Source organism: Corythoichthys intestinalis, chromosome 4, assembly GCF_030265065.1.
Source record: "Corythoichthys intestinalis isolate RoL2023-P3 chromosome 4, ASM3026506v1, whole genome shotgun sequence".
Classification (NCBI taxonomy): domain Eukaryota; kingdom Metazoa; phylum Chordata; class Actinopteri; order Syngnathiformes; family Syngnathidae; genus Corythoichthys; species Corythoichthys intestinalis.
Genome location: NC_080398.1, coordinates 7668899 through 7686293, shown reverse-complemented (window position 1 = coordinate 7686293; position 17395 = coordinate 7668899). Strand labels below are relative to the sequence as shown.

Below are 17395 nucleotides of genomic sequence, written 5' to 3'. Positions count from 1 at the left end.
CCTCCTCCCTTCTGACAAGCCATATTGACCCCGCCCCGTCCGACTAGCCCCGCCCCCTCCCTTTGGTGTTATTTCGGGACAGGACGGCTATTTTTTTGGTGTATATTATTGGAAGAGTGCTGTGGAAGAGTGATGTACATGAATGTGGCTGTTCTGACAATTTCATTATTGCTGTCATAACAATAATAACAATAATATGAATAATATCGGTAATAATACTTGGCTTTTGTGGGTTGAGTCGATGATGACCGCGTTGTGATCCTCGGGATGTTTTTGCTTGGTTTTCTTTTCTTTTGAATACCAGAAAAATTTATATTTTTCGGGCGGGTGAATCGGGAGTTAGAAATTAAATCAATTCACGAATAAATAATTCAATTCTTAACAAGAGTGTGTTTTTGTGTCTACTTTTTATTAATCGGGTAAAAAATATTTGTACTTTTTTTCTATCATTTATTTTTTGTTTTTATTAATTGTGTATTTCTTCATATTTTTTTAATGTAATATTTTTGTGAATAATTTACATGTCGCTTTTTTTTTTTTCAATATTTGTGCTTGTTGATTTAATAATCCAGTATGATATTTATGTATTCTTTCTCACTTTTGCGTTTTTAAAATGTAAATTTTTTGTGATATTTTTGTATATATATATATATATACAGTACAGTACAGTACTGCCTAAAACTTTTGCACAGTACTGTATATACAGTATATATACATATACAGTGGGGAGAACAAGTATTTGATACACTGCCAATGGGTTTTCCCATAGACTGTGTATCAAATACTTGTTCTCCCCACTGTGTATATATATATATATATATATATATATATATATATATATATATATATTAGGGCTGTCAAACGATTAAAAAAATTTAATCGAGTTAATTACAGCTTAAAAATTAATGAATCGTAAACAATCGCAATTAATTGCAATTCAAACCATCTATAAATATATTTTTCTGTAAATTATTGTTGGAATGGAAAGATAAGACACAAGATGGATATATACATTCAACATACAGTACATAAGTACTGTATTTGTTTATTATAACTATAAATCAACAAGATGGCATTAACATTATTAACATTCTGTTAAAGCGATCCATGGATAGAAAAACTTGTAGTTAGATAAAGATAAGATAAAAAGGTAAGATAAATGTTAGTACAAGTTATAGAAATTTTATATTAAAACCCCCCTCTTAATGTTTTCGTTTTAATAAAATTTGTAAAATTTTCAATCAAAAAATAAACAAGTAGTTTGCCATTGTTGATGTCAATAATTACTTACACAATGCTCATGGGTGCTGAAGCCTATAAAATCAGTCGCACCCAAGCGCCAGCAGAGGGCGACAAAACTCCAAAAAACACAATTAACAAGTGGACATTTCACTGGGCTGTCATTTTGCGCGGGGCATGTGCGTTAATTGCGTCAAATATTTTAATGTGATTAATTTAAAAAATTAATTACCGCCGTAAACGCGATAATTTTGACAGCCCTAATATATGTATTTCTTTATTTGTGGGTCTCCACACCCGTTTACTTATATATATTACTTATATATATATATATATATATATATATATATATATATATATATATATATATATATATATATATATAATTCAGTTTTTTTATCCAAAATTTGTGTCTTATTTGTGTATTTCTTCGTAATATTTGTTTTTTAGTTTGAATATTTTTTGTAAGATTTGCGTGTTTTTATTGTTTTTATTTTTTAAATATTTGTGCATCTTATTGTAATTAAATAAATACTTATAACTATTTCTATATAGTACTTATATTTCTCATATTTGAGTATATAAAATGTTTTATGTGTAAAACGTTTTTGTGATTTTTTTTTTTTGGGGGGGGGGGGGTCTGTCTTCTATCATCCTGACCCTCCCACTTCAAAATGATTGGACTACCGGTCACAGAACAAAGATGATTAGACACCATGTCCATTGCTGTCAATGACATCTTATGAAATTTCCTGTCTCAAGTGTTGCAACAATGCCGAGAAAGAAGTGACATTTTGTGGCATCTAGTTTAAAACAGTTTTGCACTGACACAAGATGGCCGACAAATGATAACGGCCGTCCCGCTTGGCTCACGGCGAGCTTTTCGCATCTAGTATTTCGGTGTGCAACGGCAAAATAGGCTACTTCCCTCCATGACGTCATTTTGGCTGGTGCGCGCTCGCGTGCGCGTGGCCTGGAAGCGCCCGACGCCCCTCGCGACGCGGACGACGTGCGTGCACAAGCCGAAGGTAATCCCCCCCGAACCCTGTCAACAATCGGAATGACGAGTTGACAGCCGAGTCGTCGTCGGATAGGCTAATTTCGCGCGTCAGACACGGCACCGCGTCTTGTACTCAGTTTGCGGCTAAAGCATTAGCCTAACCTAGCCGCAAATTAGCCTATGTCGGAGGGAGAAAGGCGAGGAAACCCTCATTTTTCAAGCGTTGGCTTTGTCAAACGTACTTTTCGCTCGTCATCCTTCATAAATTCAAAAGTCGTTCTTGAAAGACGCGCGAGTTGAAAGGAGCTAGTGTGTTCTTCCGATGCTAGCTTCCTTTAATTCGGGTTGACACAGTTTGAGGAGATGCTTTTTGCTGGCGTTTGAAGCCTATTTAGGAAGGAAGAAGCTTTTTTTCGGGTTTCCTATGAACGCCAAAGCCACCAGCAATTATTTGTGTGGCCCGCGAATGTGCATCAACTTCAACTTTCTCATAAACTTAAATAAATATGTACCAATATCAAATGAATGTTGTCTTCTAAATCTCGAGGACTTCAAAAAATGGAAAATATTTTACCTCTGTGTTTGGTTTGTTGGCCCCCCATCAGACGCTAATTTGTATAAAAATGTAAAAAGTTTTGTTCGTGCTGCTTTCGTTTTTGAGATATTAACAATTCTTTTATCGGTCAATCTGAGGTCAACCAGCAGGAATTTTGATTTAAAATGGCTAAAAAATGTGTCAATCGTTGATACTTCGTTTGTGCCTGAAAAGTTTTCTTTTGTGCGGCTATCATTTTTGATCATATTAATTTCGAGTGGTGACGACACGCAACACCCCATTTATTGCAAAATGGACCCGAAATGCTGCCATTCGTTTGTGTTGTGAAAAATTTTGATTGTTCTGCTATCATTTTACAGATACTGTACTGAGATATTAAAGTAGGGGTGCACGATATCCATTTTTTGAAACCGATATCGATAACTTCCTGCTCCTCAAAGCCGATACCGATATCTATAACTGATAATAAATAAAAATTTTTTTAATGTGTATTCACCGGAGTTTTTGAACACCAGGAGTTTTAAAACAATAATAATGGTGGATTCAACATAGATTTGCCTTTGACCTCACCAGAATTTTCATAATGACATGAACATTATTATAATGAACAAAACAAAGACAAGAACAGTCTTGACTTCAAATAAAGTGCCAATATTTTTTCAAATATAATTTGAGTCAATCACAATCAATTAGTCAATATAATTAAAGATGTGTTTCCTGAACAATGAACACTGAACTAAAACATAAACCCAACAGGTATTGTGCTTTGTCATCAGATAAAAATATTTGGTGCTACAGGAGACTGTTGTGGTCTTGGTCCATGAAACAATTTTCTTAACCTGGGAGACAGGTTAGGACAGCAAGCCTATCAATAACCAAAAGGCCTCTCAATAACTTACTAACTTATAACACTGTAAAACGCAAACATTATATAGTAAGGTTTATCACTCATTCCTCACAACAAAAATATGGTAGAACAAAAAGGATTAATGGCTTGCCTTATAATAATCAATATAAACAGCAGTGAGTGAACCCATATTCAAATAAGTATGAGGTTTCTTCTCCGCATAGTATAAAATCCTACCAAGCATGCTGACAGGACTAACATTACACGGCAACTATTATATGTATGTATAGCATAGCACACTAGCTTGAGCTACTAGCCTTAAGCATTGGCTGGCTTCTATAACACAACAACTTATGAAGTTGTGTACATATGACGCTTCACCACCAAAGTAAACATATATTGCACATCCATATTTTATTGTAAACATAAATACTTACAGACATATTTCCTAGGCGGAAACGTAAGTAACAGAAAGCATTCACGATTGTCAATGCTACCGCTAGACACAGCATTGTGTAAAGTGAATGAGTTTGTGGGCCAAATTATAGATGCAGTGAATTATTCTGACCGGCAGGTGGCAGCAATGCCCCGCAAATGGTCAACTGATGTCAAACCAGCCAGCACAGTACATATTATCGGTCCTATTAATAATGTTATTGGATTTATTGTGATGACGTAGTAATTCCTATTATCGGACCGATAATTATCGGACCAATAATTATCATGCACCAGTATATTAAAGCCACTTTTGTAAAATAATCCAATTTTTGATTGATTGACCAATGATTTCACGACACTGTGCGAGTGTGCGCTGGTCCTCATGGGAAAGGCAATCTTCTTTAAGGCAAAACACTACCGCCTTTGTCCACTGGCGTCTTTATAATTGACCAAAACTGAAAAGTTACATGGTGTTGCTTTAATTTGATGTGAAGACGTCAATCCCAGCCCCTGAAATGAATATTTTTAATTTAAGAATTTCAGTTCAGATAAAAACGGAAAATCTTTAACTAAAATAAAAATGAATAGAAAATTATTATTCAATCAATCAATCAAATTTATTTATATAGCCCTTTACAAAACCCGAAAGGCCCTCAAAGTGCTTTACAACAAAACATGGCTCAAGATAAATAAAAGGCAGGAAAATATTATACAATGACATTTAAAAAATAAAATAAAACAAAGAGCGCATCGCAATAAAAGTCCAACAAGTAAAACCGATAAAATCGAAAAACATTAAAAAAGCCCTTAAGCTAATAAAACCAGGCTATCCTAATCTTTGTAAAAGGCTAGTCTAAAAAGGTGTGTTTTTAGCCGAGATTTAAAAAGACCTACATCCGTGGTGGTGCGGATTTCGGGGGGGAGGCTGTTCCACAGCCTGGGGGCAGCAACCGCAAAGGATCGGTCTCCCCACTGTTTAAGTTTTGACCTCGGAACATCTAAAAGAAGCTGGCCGATCGAGCGAAGAGTCCTGCCAGAGTTACGAAAAGTTACAATTTCCGATAGATAAGATGGAGCCTGGCCATTAATAGAATTAAAAACAAACAGTAAAAGTTTGAAATCAATTCTAAAATGGACTGGAAGCCAGTGGAGTGATGATAGCACAGGGGTAATATGCTCACGTCTAGGTGTACCTGTTAAAAATCGAGCAGCAGCATTTTGAACAAGTTGGAGCCGAGAAATCGAGGACTTGGGTAGGCCAACATAAAGTGCATTGCAGTAGTCCAGCCTTGAACTTATAAAAGCGTGAATTGCTTTTTCAAGGTCGTGGCGACTAAGGAAAGGCTTCACTTTGGCTAAGAGACGGAGCTGGAAAAAACTTGCTCTTACAACAGAACTAATCTGCTTTTCAAAGTTAAGCCTGCTATCGGATATCACTCCGAGATTTTTAACGTGTGTCTTAAAAATGTCAGCCGGAGCACCAGAGTTGGGCTCAAGGGCTTTCATCATGGAAGGTGTGCCAAAAGTAATAAATTCAGTTTTGCTCTTGTTAAGGTGTAAAAAGTTTTGTGCAAGCCACTGCTTCACATCAGATATGCACTCCATCAATTTAGCAAGAGCAGTTTTTTTGTTAGGTCTCAGGGGCAGATAAAGCTGCAGGTCATCAGCATAAAAATGAAAAGCGATATTATGTTTTTTTATAATTGATCCTAAAGGTAGAAGATAAAGCGCGAAAAGAACAGGCCCTAAAATAGAGCCTTGCGGTACTCCGCAAGACAGAGAAGATTGTGTGGAGGAAAATTCCCCAATCATTACCAAGAATGTTCTATGTTGTAAATACGATTTAAACCATTTTAAAGCGTTACCACGGATACCTATGAAATGTTCTAAACGAGATACAAGGACTGAATGGTCAACTGTATCGAATGCTGCTGTGAGGTCCAGTAAAACAAGGATAGCCGGATTTCCATTATCCACAGAAAGAGCAATGTCGTTAGCATTATTAATTATGAAGAGGCTGAAAAATTATTTGTCTGCGCGAACCATGGAATTTTCTGATGTTTTTTGCTCTTAGAGGGGCGAAGATGAATGAAATGGAGGCGGAAGAAAAATTGGACGAGTCGCCAGCCGGAGGTAATCGTCGCCGCTCGCTCCTTAACCGGTCGACCGAGGACTAACTGGGCCTTCCCGCAGGCGAGGACCTCTCGGCGACGCCCGCGAAGCGTCGTCACAGCTGCTCGCTGTGCGATCGCGACTTCTCGTGCCCGTCGCGACTGTCGGACCACGTGGCGGCGCACTTTGGCGAAAAGCCGCACGCCTGCCCGCTGTGCGGCAAGCGCTTCAGCAAGAAGATCAACGTCAAGGTGCACCAGCGCGTGCACACGGGCGAGAAGCCCTACGCCTGCCAGGAATGCGGCGCCCGCTACACCCAGCTCGGTTCCCTGCGCCGACACCGCCTCTGCCACGCCCCGCATCGCCAGCACGTCTGCGACCAGTGCGGACGCGCCTTCCTGCAGCGACGCTACCTGCTGCAGGTGTGTCATGTCTTGATATGTAATACGTAATGCCAAATAAGTCAAATGTATTTGTATTTTATTAGGATTCCCATTAGTTGATGAACACATCCGCTACTCTTGCTGGGGTCCACACAAAACATAAAACAAGACATCAACATAGGCTATATATAAAAGGAAGAAAAGACTACATTCTTATCTTGAAAATTCACACACTAAAACAGACATAATTCAACATACTGACTAGACTCGGGCGGTTACCGAAATTCTTCACGATGACCGACGTAATTTTCGACGTAATTTTGACCATATCGGTAAATTCAGTAAAATGTAGTCTTTTCATCCCGCTTTGACTCTGTGTTGTTGAGCTATGTTCATTCCCTTTTAAGAAAGCAGTCAGTGTGCTTACGTATGAAGTCACATGGTTATCAGAAACTCAAACAAACAGAACCCCGGTAGGTTAACGCTAGTGGCTAACGCTAGCGGCTATCGCTACAAGCAAACGTGATGGAGTCGGGCTTAAGGGAGCTTTGCCAAACTTTCACTCGACATTAAGTAGACTCTTGGTAACCTCCAAACTACTGGTAGCCAGGCCACAGGCTAACGTTAGCAGGCTAATGCTATAAAATGAATGTGATGGAGTTGGATAACGGCGCTTACCTTGTCAAAATGGCTGAACTTAATGAGTGGATTGGGCACGGACTGCATCTAGCAATTATGTATGTCTCGTTATTTTTTTATCTGTGTGTGTGTGTGTGTGTGCGTGTGCGTGTGCGTGTGCGTGTGCGTGTGCGTGTGTGTGTGTGATTTCTTTGATATCTTTTATGAGGGTAAAGCATTCGGCATATATTATAATACAACAGTGAAACCTATAATATGACCGTTTAATGGCCACAGCTATTTTAGTTTATGTGCTTGCTTCATTCTGTGTCATTACTGCCATGATAAAATCTTAGATGTTTCACTGGCAAAAGAGCAACATAGCTTTAATGTGTGTGTGTTTGTGTGTGTGTGTGCGTGCGTGGGGGTGTCTGTGTGGTGGGTGCATATGTGTGTTGAGTAATTATGTCACAGAAGCCATTAAAATAAGTTGTCTGAAGTGTTTTGTTCAAACTAAGTCATTTGTGTTACAATGACATTTTTGCACAGTCATCATATTGATTTTTACATTATTCAAGTCATACAAGCTGTTATGAATGTTCATATTTGAATTCTTATGTTTACAAAAAATTCTTATATACTTAATGTTTACACTGCGTGTACAATTGTTTAAATATGTTACATTGAAATCTGGTAAATAAAGAAATGGGAAACAGTTCATTTGTATTTCACGCATTGATTCGGATTTTAAAATTATATAACAGTCCGCTTAGGCGAATTTATTGTCATTTATCGTTATGGAGGTAAATCTGCTCAATTTACCGCGATACGTACTTTAGGCCATTTCGCCCAGCCCTAATACCTGACTGAAAAAAAACAGTAGGGAGGTAAATAACAAATCACTCCACAACACAGGACAGACAACAACAACAAAGGTTGACGTTTAACAAGGTTTACATAAAAACTAATTTCACTAACTTTGACTCTGGCATTGGCAAATATAGTTTCAAGCGCTAACGATGGGACGTTGTCCTTCTCCAGCACCAACGCGTCCACACGGGCGAGCGCCCATACGTCTGCGCGCTGTGTCCCAAGCGATTCGCCTCCACGGCGGGCCGCTCGGAGCACCAGCGCACGCACTCGGGCGACGCCTACACCTGCGCGGTGTGCCGCAAGGCCTTCACCACGCCGTCGGCCTTCCGCGACCACGCCACGCTGCACACTGGCCGCAAGCCGCACCCGTGTTCCGTCTGCAGCAAAAGCTTCAACCGGCCGGGCCTGCTCCGAAAGCATCTACAGAAACATCTGGAACGCGACGCCGCGGTGAGGCCTTTAAAATTGCCATCTGTCGTATTAACTGGCGGGCTGCCGTTGACGCCGTGAATTGAAATGAGTTTGTCACTCGGTGACGTTCGATCCAATTGAAGTAGGAGGGTTGGCAGCGAGGAACATATGTTCACGGTCATCTGTCCGCATCAATGGCATTAAGTTCAGTTGACTTGCAGCACACAATATGGCTAGATTCATACCGCACAAATCCGATTTTTCTTCGAAGCAGCTTTTTTTTGGCGTGCCCGTTTAGACTGCTTTTATCCATTGAGCTCGTAAATGTAATACGCATGCCGAGAAAACTGACCCGCATGCACAGAAGCATCAAAAGAAATGATTACACAGGCTGGCTCTACGTCGTTCTAGGGTGATCATATTTTGATTTCCAAAAAGAGGACACAAATAACAAACATATATGAATTGATAAAACGCACGGTTTGCTACGACTCTGTCATGTAAGCAATATTGCTCATTTGGCGCACAGAAAGAAAACGGAGCCTTCTCAGGCTTATCCCCCCCCCTCCATTTTATTTATTTATTTTTTTGACTTATCAAATCCGCCTATTCCCTTAAACCAGACTTCGAGCTAGGTGTTAATTTTAATGCACAGCTCCATCACTGCTGTAGCTCCCTGCCGCGCGCTATTTGCTGACGTAATTGCTGCAGGAATTCCAATTTAGGAGACTTGACAGTTCAGACCGCAGCCACATTCTGGAAAAATGTGGCCCAGATCGGATTTTAACCTCAAAGGAAAGTGACCTAGATCGGCTTTGGAACTATCCACTGTTATGCAACCCGTCCCATTCAAACCGTCAAGTTAATTCCTCACTAGAGTTGGAAAAATCGGATTTGTGCATTAAGACCTGTGGTATGAACCTAGCCTATGTGAGTTCTGTTTACTCGCCACATCCAGTATGGCAGACAAACCGATCGCCTAAATGAGTTCACTTGACTTTCCACATCCAATATGGCGGACAAACGGCCAGATTGCCTAAGTGAGGTCTGTTGATGCGCCACATCGAGTATGGCGAACAAACTGACTGGTAGCCTGAGTGAGTTCAGTTGACTTGCCACATCCAGCATGGCGGACAAACCAATTGCCTGAATGAGTTCAGTTGACTTTCCACATCAGACATGGTGGACAAACTGATCGATTGCCTAAGTGGGGTCTGTTGACATGCCACATCCAGTATGGTGGACAAACTGACCGGTCGCCTAAGTGAGTACAGTTGACTTGCTACATCCAGTATGGCGGACAAACAGCCCGATTGCGTAAGTGAGTTCAGTTGACTTGTCACATCCAGTATGGCGGACACACTGACTGGTTGCATGAGTGAGTTCAGTTGTCTCGCCACATCCAGTATGGCGAACAAACTGACCGATCGCCTAAATGAGTTGAATTGCTACGCACAGTATATGCGAGTTCGGTTGACTTGCCACATCCAGTATGTTGGAAAAGCTGACCGGGCGCCTGAATGAGTTCAGTGTACTTTCCACATCCAATATGGCAGACACACTGACCCGTTGCATGAGTGAGTTCAGTTGTCTCGCCTCATCCAGTATGGCGGACAAACTTACCGATCGCCTAAATGAGTTGAGTTGCCATGCACAGTTTGTGTGAGTTCTGTTGACTCGCCACATCCAGCATGGCGGACAAACCAATTGCCTGAATGAGTTCAGTTGACTTTCCACATCAGACATGGTGGACAAACTGATCGATTGCCTAGGTGAGGTCTGTTGACATGCCACATTCAGTATGGCGGACAAACTGCCCAATTGCCGAAGTGAGTTCAGTTGACTTGCTACATCAAGTATGGCGGACAAACCGACCGATCGCCTAAATGAGTTCAGTTGACTTTCCACATCCAATATGGCAGACACACTGACCGGTCGCAAGAGTGAGTTCAGTTGACTCGCCACATTCAGCATGGCGGACAAACTCACTGATCGGCTAAATGAGTTCAGTTGACTAGCCACACCCAATATGGTGGACAAGCTTGCCTTAGTTGCTGACCGGGCACCTAAATGAGTTCTGTTGACTTGCCACATTCAATACGGCAGACAAGCTGACCGATCACCTAGGTGATTTCAGTTGACTTGCCCCGTCCAATATGCCGTTTCTGCTGTCTCGCTATATCCAATATGGTGGACACAATCAGCGGTCACGAGTTTAGTTGACTTGCCACATTCTATCCGGCGAACACACCGCCCTTTCACCCGTCTGAGTTCGGTCGACTCGCCGTGTCTAATACGGCCGACGCGCTGAAATGCTGCACGACGGCAGACACAATCACCGTTTCCCTGAGGGAGTTCAATTGGCTTGCCGCATCTAATATGGCGGACATGCCGACCGGTCGGCTAAATTGAGTCGACTGGCCACATCCGATGTGATGCACACATTCGTATCGCTTGTCTGCCCCTGTCACTGACACGACCGTGTGCACAGGACGACGAGCGTGACGGTGAGGAAGACGGGCATTCGCGGGACGGGTCTTTGTCACCAGGTGAGGAGCGCCGCCGCCGTCCCAAATTATTATCGCTATTAGCGTCGGCCCCCGACAAAACATAGCAAAATGGTTCCATTTCAGTGCTTTACCAAAATATCATTATTATTACATATTATTAATACTTTCTTTACCAAAAAAAACATTTAAATCAAGACGTGTGCATTGTGTAAATGTTCATATTTTAGTATTTACTTATATAAACGGCTGCACAATGAGTTGCCACAGCGCACTACCGCTAGTGTATAACAAGCTAAGTGATGATTGACACATTTGTGCCTTTGATGGTAAAGCTTCCAAGCTTCTCTGACCAGATCAAAGCTACAAACCTGTCAATCATCGTTAACTTTAAGTACCAAACGCAAGCTGGACAGTTTGGCCACTCTGCTAAGCAGGAGGGAGGGTAGGATGCTGTACGAGCATGAAGCACAAAAACAAATATATTTTTTTAAATTCAAAACCCGATCCTTTTCACCCGATTTCGATCCGATATATGGTGCGATCGGCCCAATTTCCGATCACGTGATCGGATCGGGACAGAGAAAATGAAAATTTTTCCCAGTACAAGCGTAGCATAAACGAATGCCACCGTTTAAATAGGGTACCTGTGTGACGTCATCACTCGAACTTAATATCTCAAAAACGATAGCGTCACAAACGAAAATTATTACAGCACAAATGAATCGTAAACGATTGACAGCATTTTTAGCCATTTTGAATCAAAATGGCGGGCTGGTTGACCTCAGATTGACCTTTAAAAGAATTGTAAATATCTTAAAAACGATAGCAGCACAATTTTTTTACAGCACATACAATTGACATCATTTTTATATAAATTTGTATCTGATGGGGGCAAATTTCGTGGAGGTTAAAAGCAAAACACCAGCGCTTTTGTTCACCTGCGTGGCTAAAATCAACCAAATCTGAAAAGTTATCTTGTGTTGCTTTAAAAACTAGAAACTGCAATTTCTGGAGAAATTACTCTGGGTCTTTGCTGTGTGGAGATACAGATCTTAGCCCCGCCCAAGTTGGTTTGGGGACATTTCAGGGACAATATCAGGTGGCTTCCTGTTGATTTGGGGGGTTCCTGGTCATATCAAGTTATTTGGGGACATTAGGGAGATATGTCCTAGTCATATTAGGTCATTTGGGGACATTTGGGGGACACATCCTATTACCTGTTGATTTGGGGACATTTGTTTTTTTGCCATTGAAAATGAATGGGAAATTTGGATGTCCACGGCCGTCAATGGCATCGACTTACATTTGCGTCAATGGAATCCAAGTACATTGGCGTCAATAGAAATGACATGCAAGGACGTGCATAGCCCTCATTTGCAATTTTGTACCCTAATTTTCGCACTATAAGGCGCACCTGACTATAAGCCGCAGCCCACCAAATTTGGCACGAAAACAGCATTTGTTCATAGATAAGCTGCACTGGACTATAGGCCGCAGCTGTCCTCACTGTATCATGGGATATTTACACCAAAAGATATTAGCCGGTAAATTTTTATTTGACAGCAGCATCATACGACCGTCAAAAGACCAAATGAAGCACCATGAAGTTTTGAACCAATTGGCTGCAAAGCTGTATTGCTTCAAGAAGCTTCATTTGGCCATCACTGCTCCCTTGAGGGAGACAGTCAACCTCTGCTGCCATCTGCTGTCAATGCTGTTGTCATCCAACATGCCTCTTAGCATGCATTGCAGTGCTACAGGTGTAAATAACAATCAAAAATCATGTTCTGTGCTAAATATTTCTTCAGTTACTGTTCCAGTTGTTTCATCAATTGCTAGTTATGGTATTTGCTAACACTTTATTTGACAGTGGTGCCGTAAGACTGTCATTACACAATCATAATTATGACATGTCTCTGTCCTGAGCATTCATGAATGTTTATAACAGATGTCATTAAGTGTTATCTGGCAAATGATCTCACTTTTGAATAGATGCAAAAGATCCAAGATGGACAAAAATTGAGTTAGTGACATAATTTGCCAAATGGCACTTAATGACATAAGCATTCATTCACGTCCATGATAGTGTCATCTCATAATTTTGATGATCTTAAAACAGTCTTATGACACCACTGTCAAATAAAGTGTTACCTAAAAAAAAATCAACAAATAAGCCGCACTGGACTATAAGCCACAGGTATCAAAATGAAGGAAAAAAGTAGCGGCTTATAGGCTGAAAATTACGTTACTTGTGCGTCAACGCAATGTGAATGACATTGGAAATGAATGGGAAATTTGGACATCCATGACCGTCAATGGCATCGACTCACATATGCTACAATATAATCCAAGTACATTGGCATCAGTAGATTCCTCATATATGGCTGTCAATGGCATCAATGCAATGTAAATTCCATTGGAAATTCCATTGGAAGTGAAGGGGTAAGTTTGTGGCAAATTTCCGGGGAACCGTATATTTTTTTCTGTATACAGCTTTTATGCCCCTCACCGTCCGAGAATTTTTGATGTCCAAATTACGTGGTTTGGTCAAAAATTGTAAGACTAGATACATTTTGAAAATTGAATGGAAAATTTTTCGGGGTTGTTCGAAAAATTCCCTACGACGCGTGAAAATTCTGGTCGTTTCCATATTTGAACGGTGCCAAAAATCAGAGTAACACTGTCTGGCTCTTTTTTAAAGACCCAGATAATTCACCCCAAAAATGGAAAGCAATAAAATGATATAGTTATTGCTAATTGATTGAATTCTACTTGAGCGACGACTGACCGAGCCGTTGTTTGCAGCCAAGAAAAGCACAACAAAGAAGAAGAAGGTCCACGAGTGCGAGCTGTGCGGCCGCGTCTTCTCCAGGCCGTACAAGCTGAAGGAGCACCTGGAGGTGCACGCCGCCACGCGGCTCCACCGCTGCTCGATGTGCGGCAAGAGCTTCGCCAACGCCACCAACCTGAAGGCCCACCAGAAGATCCACACGGCACAGCGGCCACACCACTGCCACGTCTGCGACAAGTGCTTCCTCAGGCCCTACGAGCTGCGCAAGCACGTCAAGACGCACGAGCGGCAGAGCCTCCTGGATCTGATGGCGCCGCCGCGTCCGGAGGGCGGAGACGCTCGCGTAAGTTTGTCAGAAACATTAGGACGTGCCCGACGGCCGTTTCAATGACGCTCCTGTCGCGATCAGGAGGAGGAGCTTCCCGAAGGACAACTGCCGCCCGCGGAGGAGGAAGCGAAGCCGGCGAGCGAGGAGGACACAGTCAACGGTCTCATCAACTCCGACGGCGAAGAAGAGGACTGGGGCCCCGCCCTTATACGTACGTCCGCCCGCCCGCCCGCTCGTAGTTTCTTCATTGTGTTTCGTGATGTTTGTCCTCATATTTTGACATAGAGGCAGGGCCGGCCCAGCCTATACGCAGACTATGCAGCTGCTAAGGGCCCCTGACCACTAGGGGGGCCCCAATCTGGCAATTGTTTGATTTATATTCTATTTTGTTTACTACAGTTAGCTTTATTTGACTTTTGTGAGTTTTGATACTTGATTACAAGGTTTAAAAAAAATATAAGTTCTTCCTTAGCTTAATTGTTTTTCTCTTTTAGAAAAAGGTTTGGCGCTATCTAGGGCTGCAGCTATCGAATATTTTAGTAGTCGATTAATCGATGGATTAGTTAGTTCGAATAATCGAGTAATCGGATAAGGAACATGAAAAATTAAAATACCTGAGCTGAGCCTCAAACAGTATAAATTTAAAAAAATGAGGATCTATGTAAAACAAAAGAACAATTGGCTAATTTACATAGAAAAAGTCCGCTAGCTTAAATGCTACAAAATGCTAAAGTTTTTTTTACAATGCTCTAAACAAATGGTTCAGACACATATTCGCACAAAAAAGGGCTAAATATATATATAAACTAATTTATGAATGTATTAAAAAAACATTAGCTCAAACAAAAACTTAACTTACGTTGGTCTTAACAGGGAGCAGTTGGATTCAGCCATGTGAAAAGAGGCAGACCAGAGGGCAGTGTATCCACCCTAATCTATAAAACTAAATGCAAACACTTTCAAAATAAACCATTACAACGCCACTTTATTTATACGAATACTCGAGGCAAAAACATTTAATTCGAATATTTTTTGCTAATCGAATACTCGAGTTAATCGATTAATCGTTGCAGCACTAGCGCTATCGACTGTAAGTACTGACAATCATTCGGGGTGAGAAGTTTGAAGTATGCAGTGCAACAAAATCTGATTAATATACAAAATATGGACGTATGGGTTGGATTGCAGGTGTGGGTTTCACAGTACACTGTGACGAAATGGTGGGCCAAAAATATAGGCCCCTTTGCATTATTTTGCTTAGGGCCCCCAAACGGCCTGGGCCGGCCCTGCATAGAGATCCAATCTGTTTTGCCTGGAAGGGTTGGCAACGATCAAACCGATGACAATTGGTTGGATGGGGAGCGAATTACATCGTTTTGTTTCGGTGGTAACGTTGCCCCTACCAAGATGGCCGTTGAACAGCCACGCTTCAATACCAGTCATTGTATTTTTTTGTCATTCGGAGGCTTCGTGAATGCCACCGATACAAAGCCCGCCGGGGTAGCAATGTGCCTACGTGGCGACCATGTTGGAAAGGGCAGGTTTTGCAAGATCCTTCGATCGCTGCCAACCCTCCCGGTATCTGACGTCGATTGTCAGCTAATGAGTTTGTTGAAATCTTTGACAATTTTCCCTCACCCTCCCCGTTTTTCAGAATCAGACGGCACCGAGACGACTCAGTCGGCCGGCGAGGAGAAACGCGGCCCTCACGCGTGCCCGGTGTGCGGGCGCGACTGTTTCAAGGCGTCGGCGCTGCAGAAGCACTTGCGCATCCACTCGGGCGAGCGTCCGTTCCGCTGCGCCACCTGCCAGAAGACCTTCACTCAGCAGGTGCACCTGAAGGAGCACCGGCGCATCCACACGGGCGAGAAGCCCTACACGTGCCCGCTCTGCGCCAAGACCTTCACCTTCTCCAGCGCACTGCGTCGCCACGTGCGGCTGCACGGCGACGCGCGGCCCTTCGCCTGCGACGTGTGCGCCAAGACCTTCAAGCAGGCCGCCTCGCTCAAGAGCCACATGCTGGTGCACTCGGACGTGCGCCACCACTGTCCCGTCTGCCGCAAGGCCTTCACGCGGCCGCTGGAGCTCAGCTACCACGTGGACGTGCACGACGCCAGCCGCCCTTACTTTTGCCGCCTGTGCCGCAAGAACCTCAGCGGGGCGCGGGCCTTCCGCAAGCACCTCAGAAGGCACGAGGTTTGGGATGCTGCCAAAGCGGCTAAAGACCAGGAGGCGGGGCTGCCGGAGCGCGTCGCAAACGGTGACCCGCCGGGTGACCCGGCAGGCATTGTGGACGGTGACCCGCCGCCTCTTTGAACGCGTTACCTTTCTTGGACTCAAATGTAAAACAACCATCCGTCGTTGGCCGGTCCAAATGGATCGGACATCTATAATCGTCAATGACGGACAATACTTCAACGTTCTGACGGTCCCTCAGTATTGTCAGATGAATGTCCATCCGCCAAGGCCTCGAAATGACACAAAACGTGCCCTGAATGTTTTGAAGACCTGTCAACGTGGCGGCCATGTTGGTAGGGGCAACGTTCCCATCAAACGCAATGAGTGAATATTGAAATTCATTTGTTAACTCAATTTTCAACAGGGAAGTTGTGAGTGATCACGTTTCGGTGCCATTGACGTCCAGTTCGTTTAAACTGGGAGGGCCGGCAGCAGTCGTTGGCCCCCTCCCACTTCAAATAGCTTGGACATCTGTGAGTTGAGTGTATCACAAGTACACGTCCAGTCCATTTGAAGGCAGCGAATGAACTTTCCGCATGCTTCAAATGGATTGCATGTCTAGCGCTGTCAATGGCAGATAACGATTTTGTGTCCCGTGGGTGTTTAAAGTCCGCCAAATGAGGCCTTGAAATGTTATGAAGATGCGCCAACACCGCCGCCCTGTTGGTAGGGGCAACATTAAATGCAAAGAGTGAACATTGTCACTTTTACATGAATTGTCAGTGCAGAAACCGTGGGCTGACGGTGATAGGTTGAACTGGGAGGGTTGGCAGCTGTTCAAATAGCTCGGACGATTGTGAATTGAAATGCGTTTATGAAAAGTAGACGTCAAATCCAAATGAATTCCAATGGATTTGACGTCTAGCGCCGTCAATGGCAGCTAACGAGTGAACGCACTTTTAAGTTTCTTGAATAAAATCAGTCAACATAGCCGCCTTTGTTTTTTTTAACTTGAAAGAAAATCCTATTGGTGTCTAAAGTCAATGTGTTTTAATTTTAATTTCCTCTAGTTGAAGCCTTCAGGAAAACGGCAGTACTGCCAGAAAAGCCT

General features: G+C 42.6%; 1 protein-coding gene across 1 annotated transcript; it reads left to right on the top strand.

Moving 5' to 3' along the window:
* The first annotated feature begins 1990 nt into the window (after positions 1-1990).
* Positions 1991-17277, top strand: LOC130915073 (zinc finger protein 184-like). The gene is made up of 8 exons (XM_057834786.1): positions 1991-2267; positions 6155-6213; positions 6274-6614; positions 8235-8516; positions 10969-11026; positions 13793-14121; positions 14188-14317; positions 15761-17277. The coding sequence occupies exons 2-8, from the start codon at positions 6165-6167 to the stop codon at positions 16420-16422; spliced, it is 1851 nt and encodes a 616-aa protein (XP_057690769.1). The 5' UTR covers positions 1991-2267; positions 6155-6164; the 3' UTR covers positions 16423-17277.
* The last annotated feature ends 118 nt before the right edge of the window (positions 17278-17395 follow it).

Excerpts from the sequence above, each read along its gene's own strand:
- LOC130915073 (XM_057834786.1), top strand. The coding sequence starts at position 6,165 with ATGAATGAAATGGAGGCGGAAGAAAAATTGGACGAGTCGCCAGCCGGA. Across the intron at positions 6,214-6,273 it reads GGACGAGTCGCCAGCCGGAG|GCGAGGACCTCTCGGCGACG; the intron begins GTAATCGTCGCC and ends GCCTTCCCGCAG. Across the intron at positions 14,318-15,760 it reads CTGGGGCCCCGCCCTTATAC|AATCAGACGGCACCGAGACG; the intron begins GTACGTCCGCCC and ends CCCGTTTTTCAG.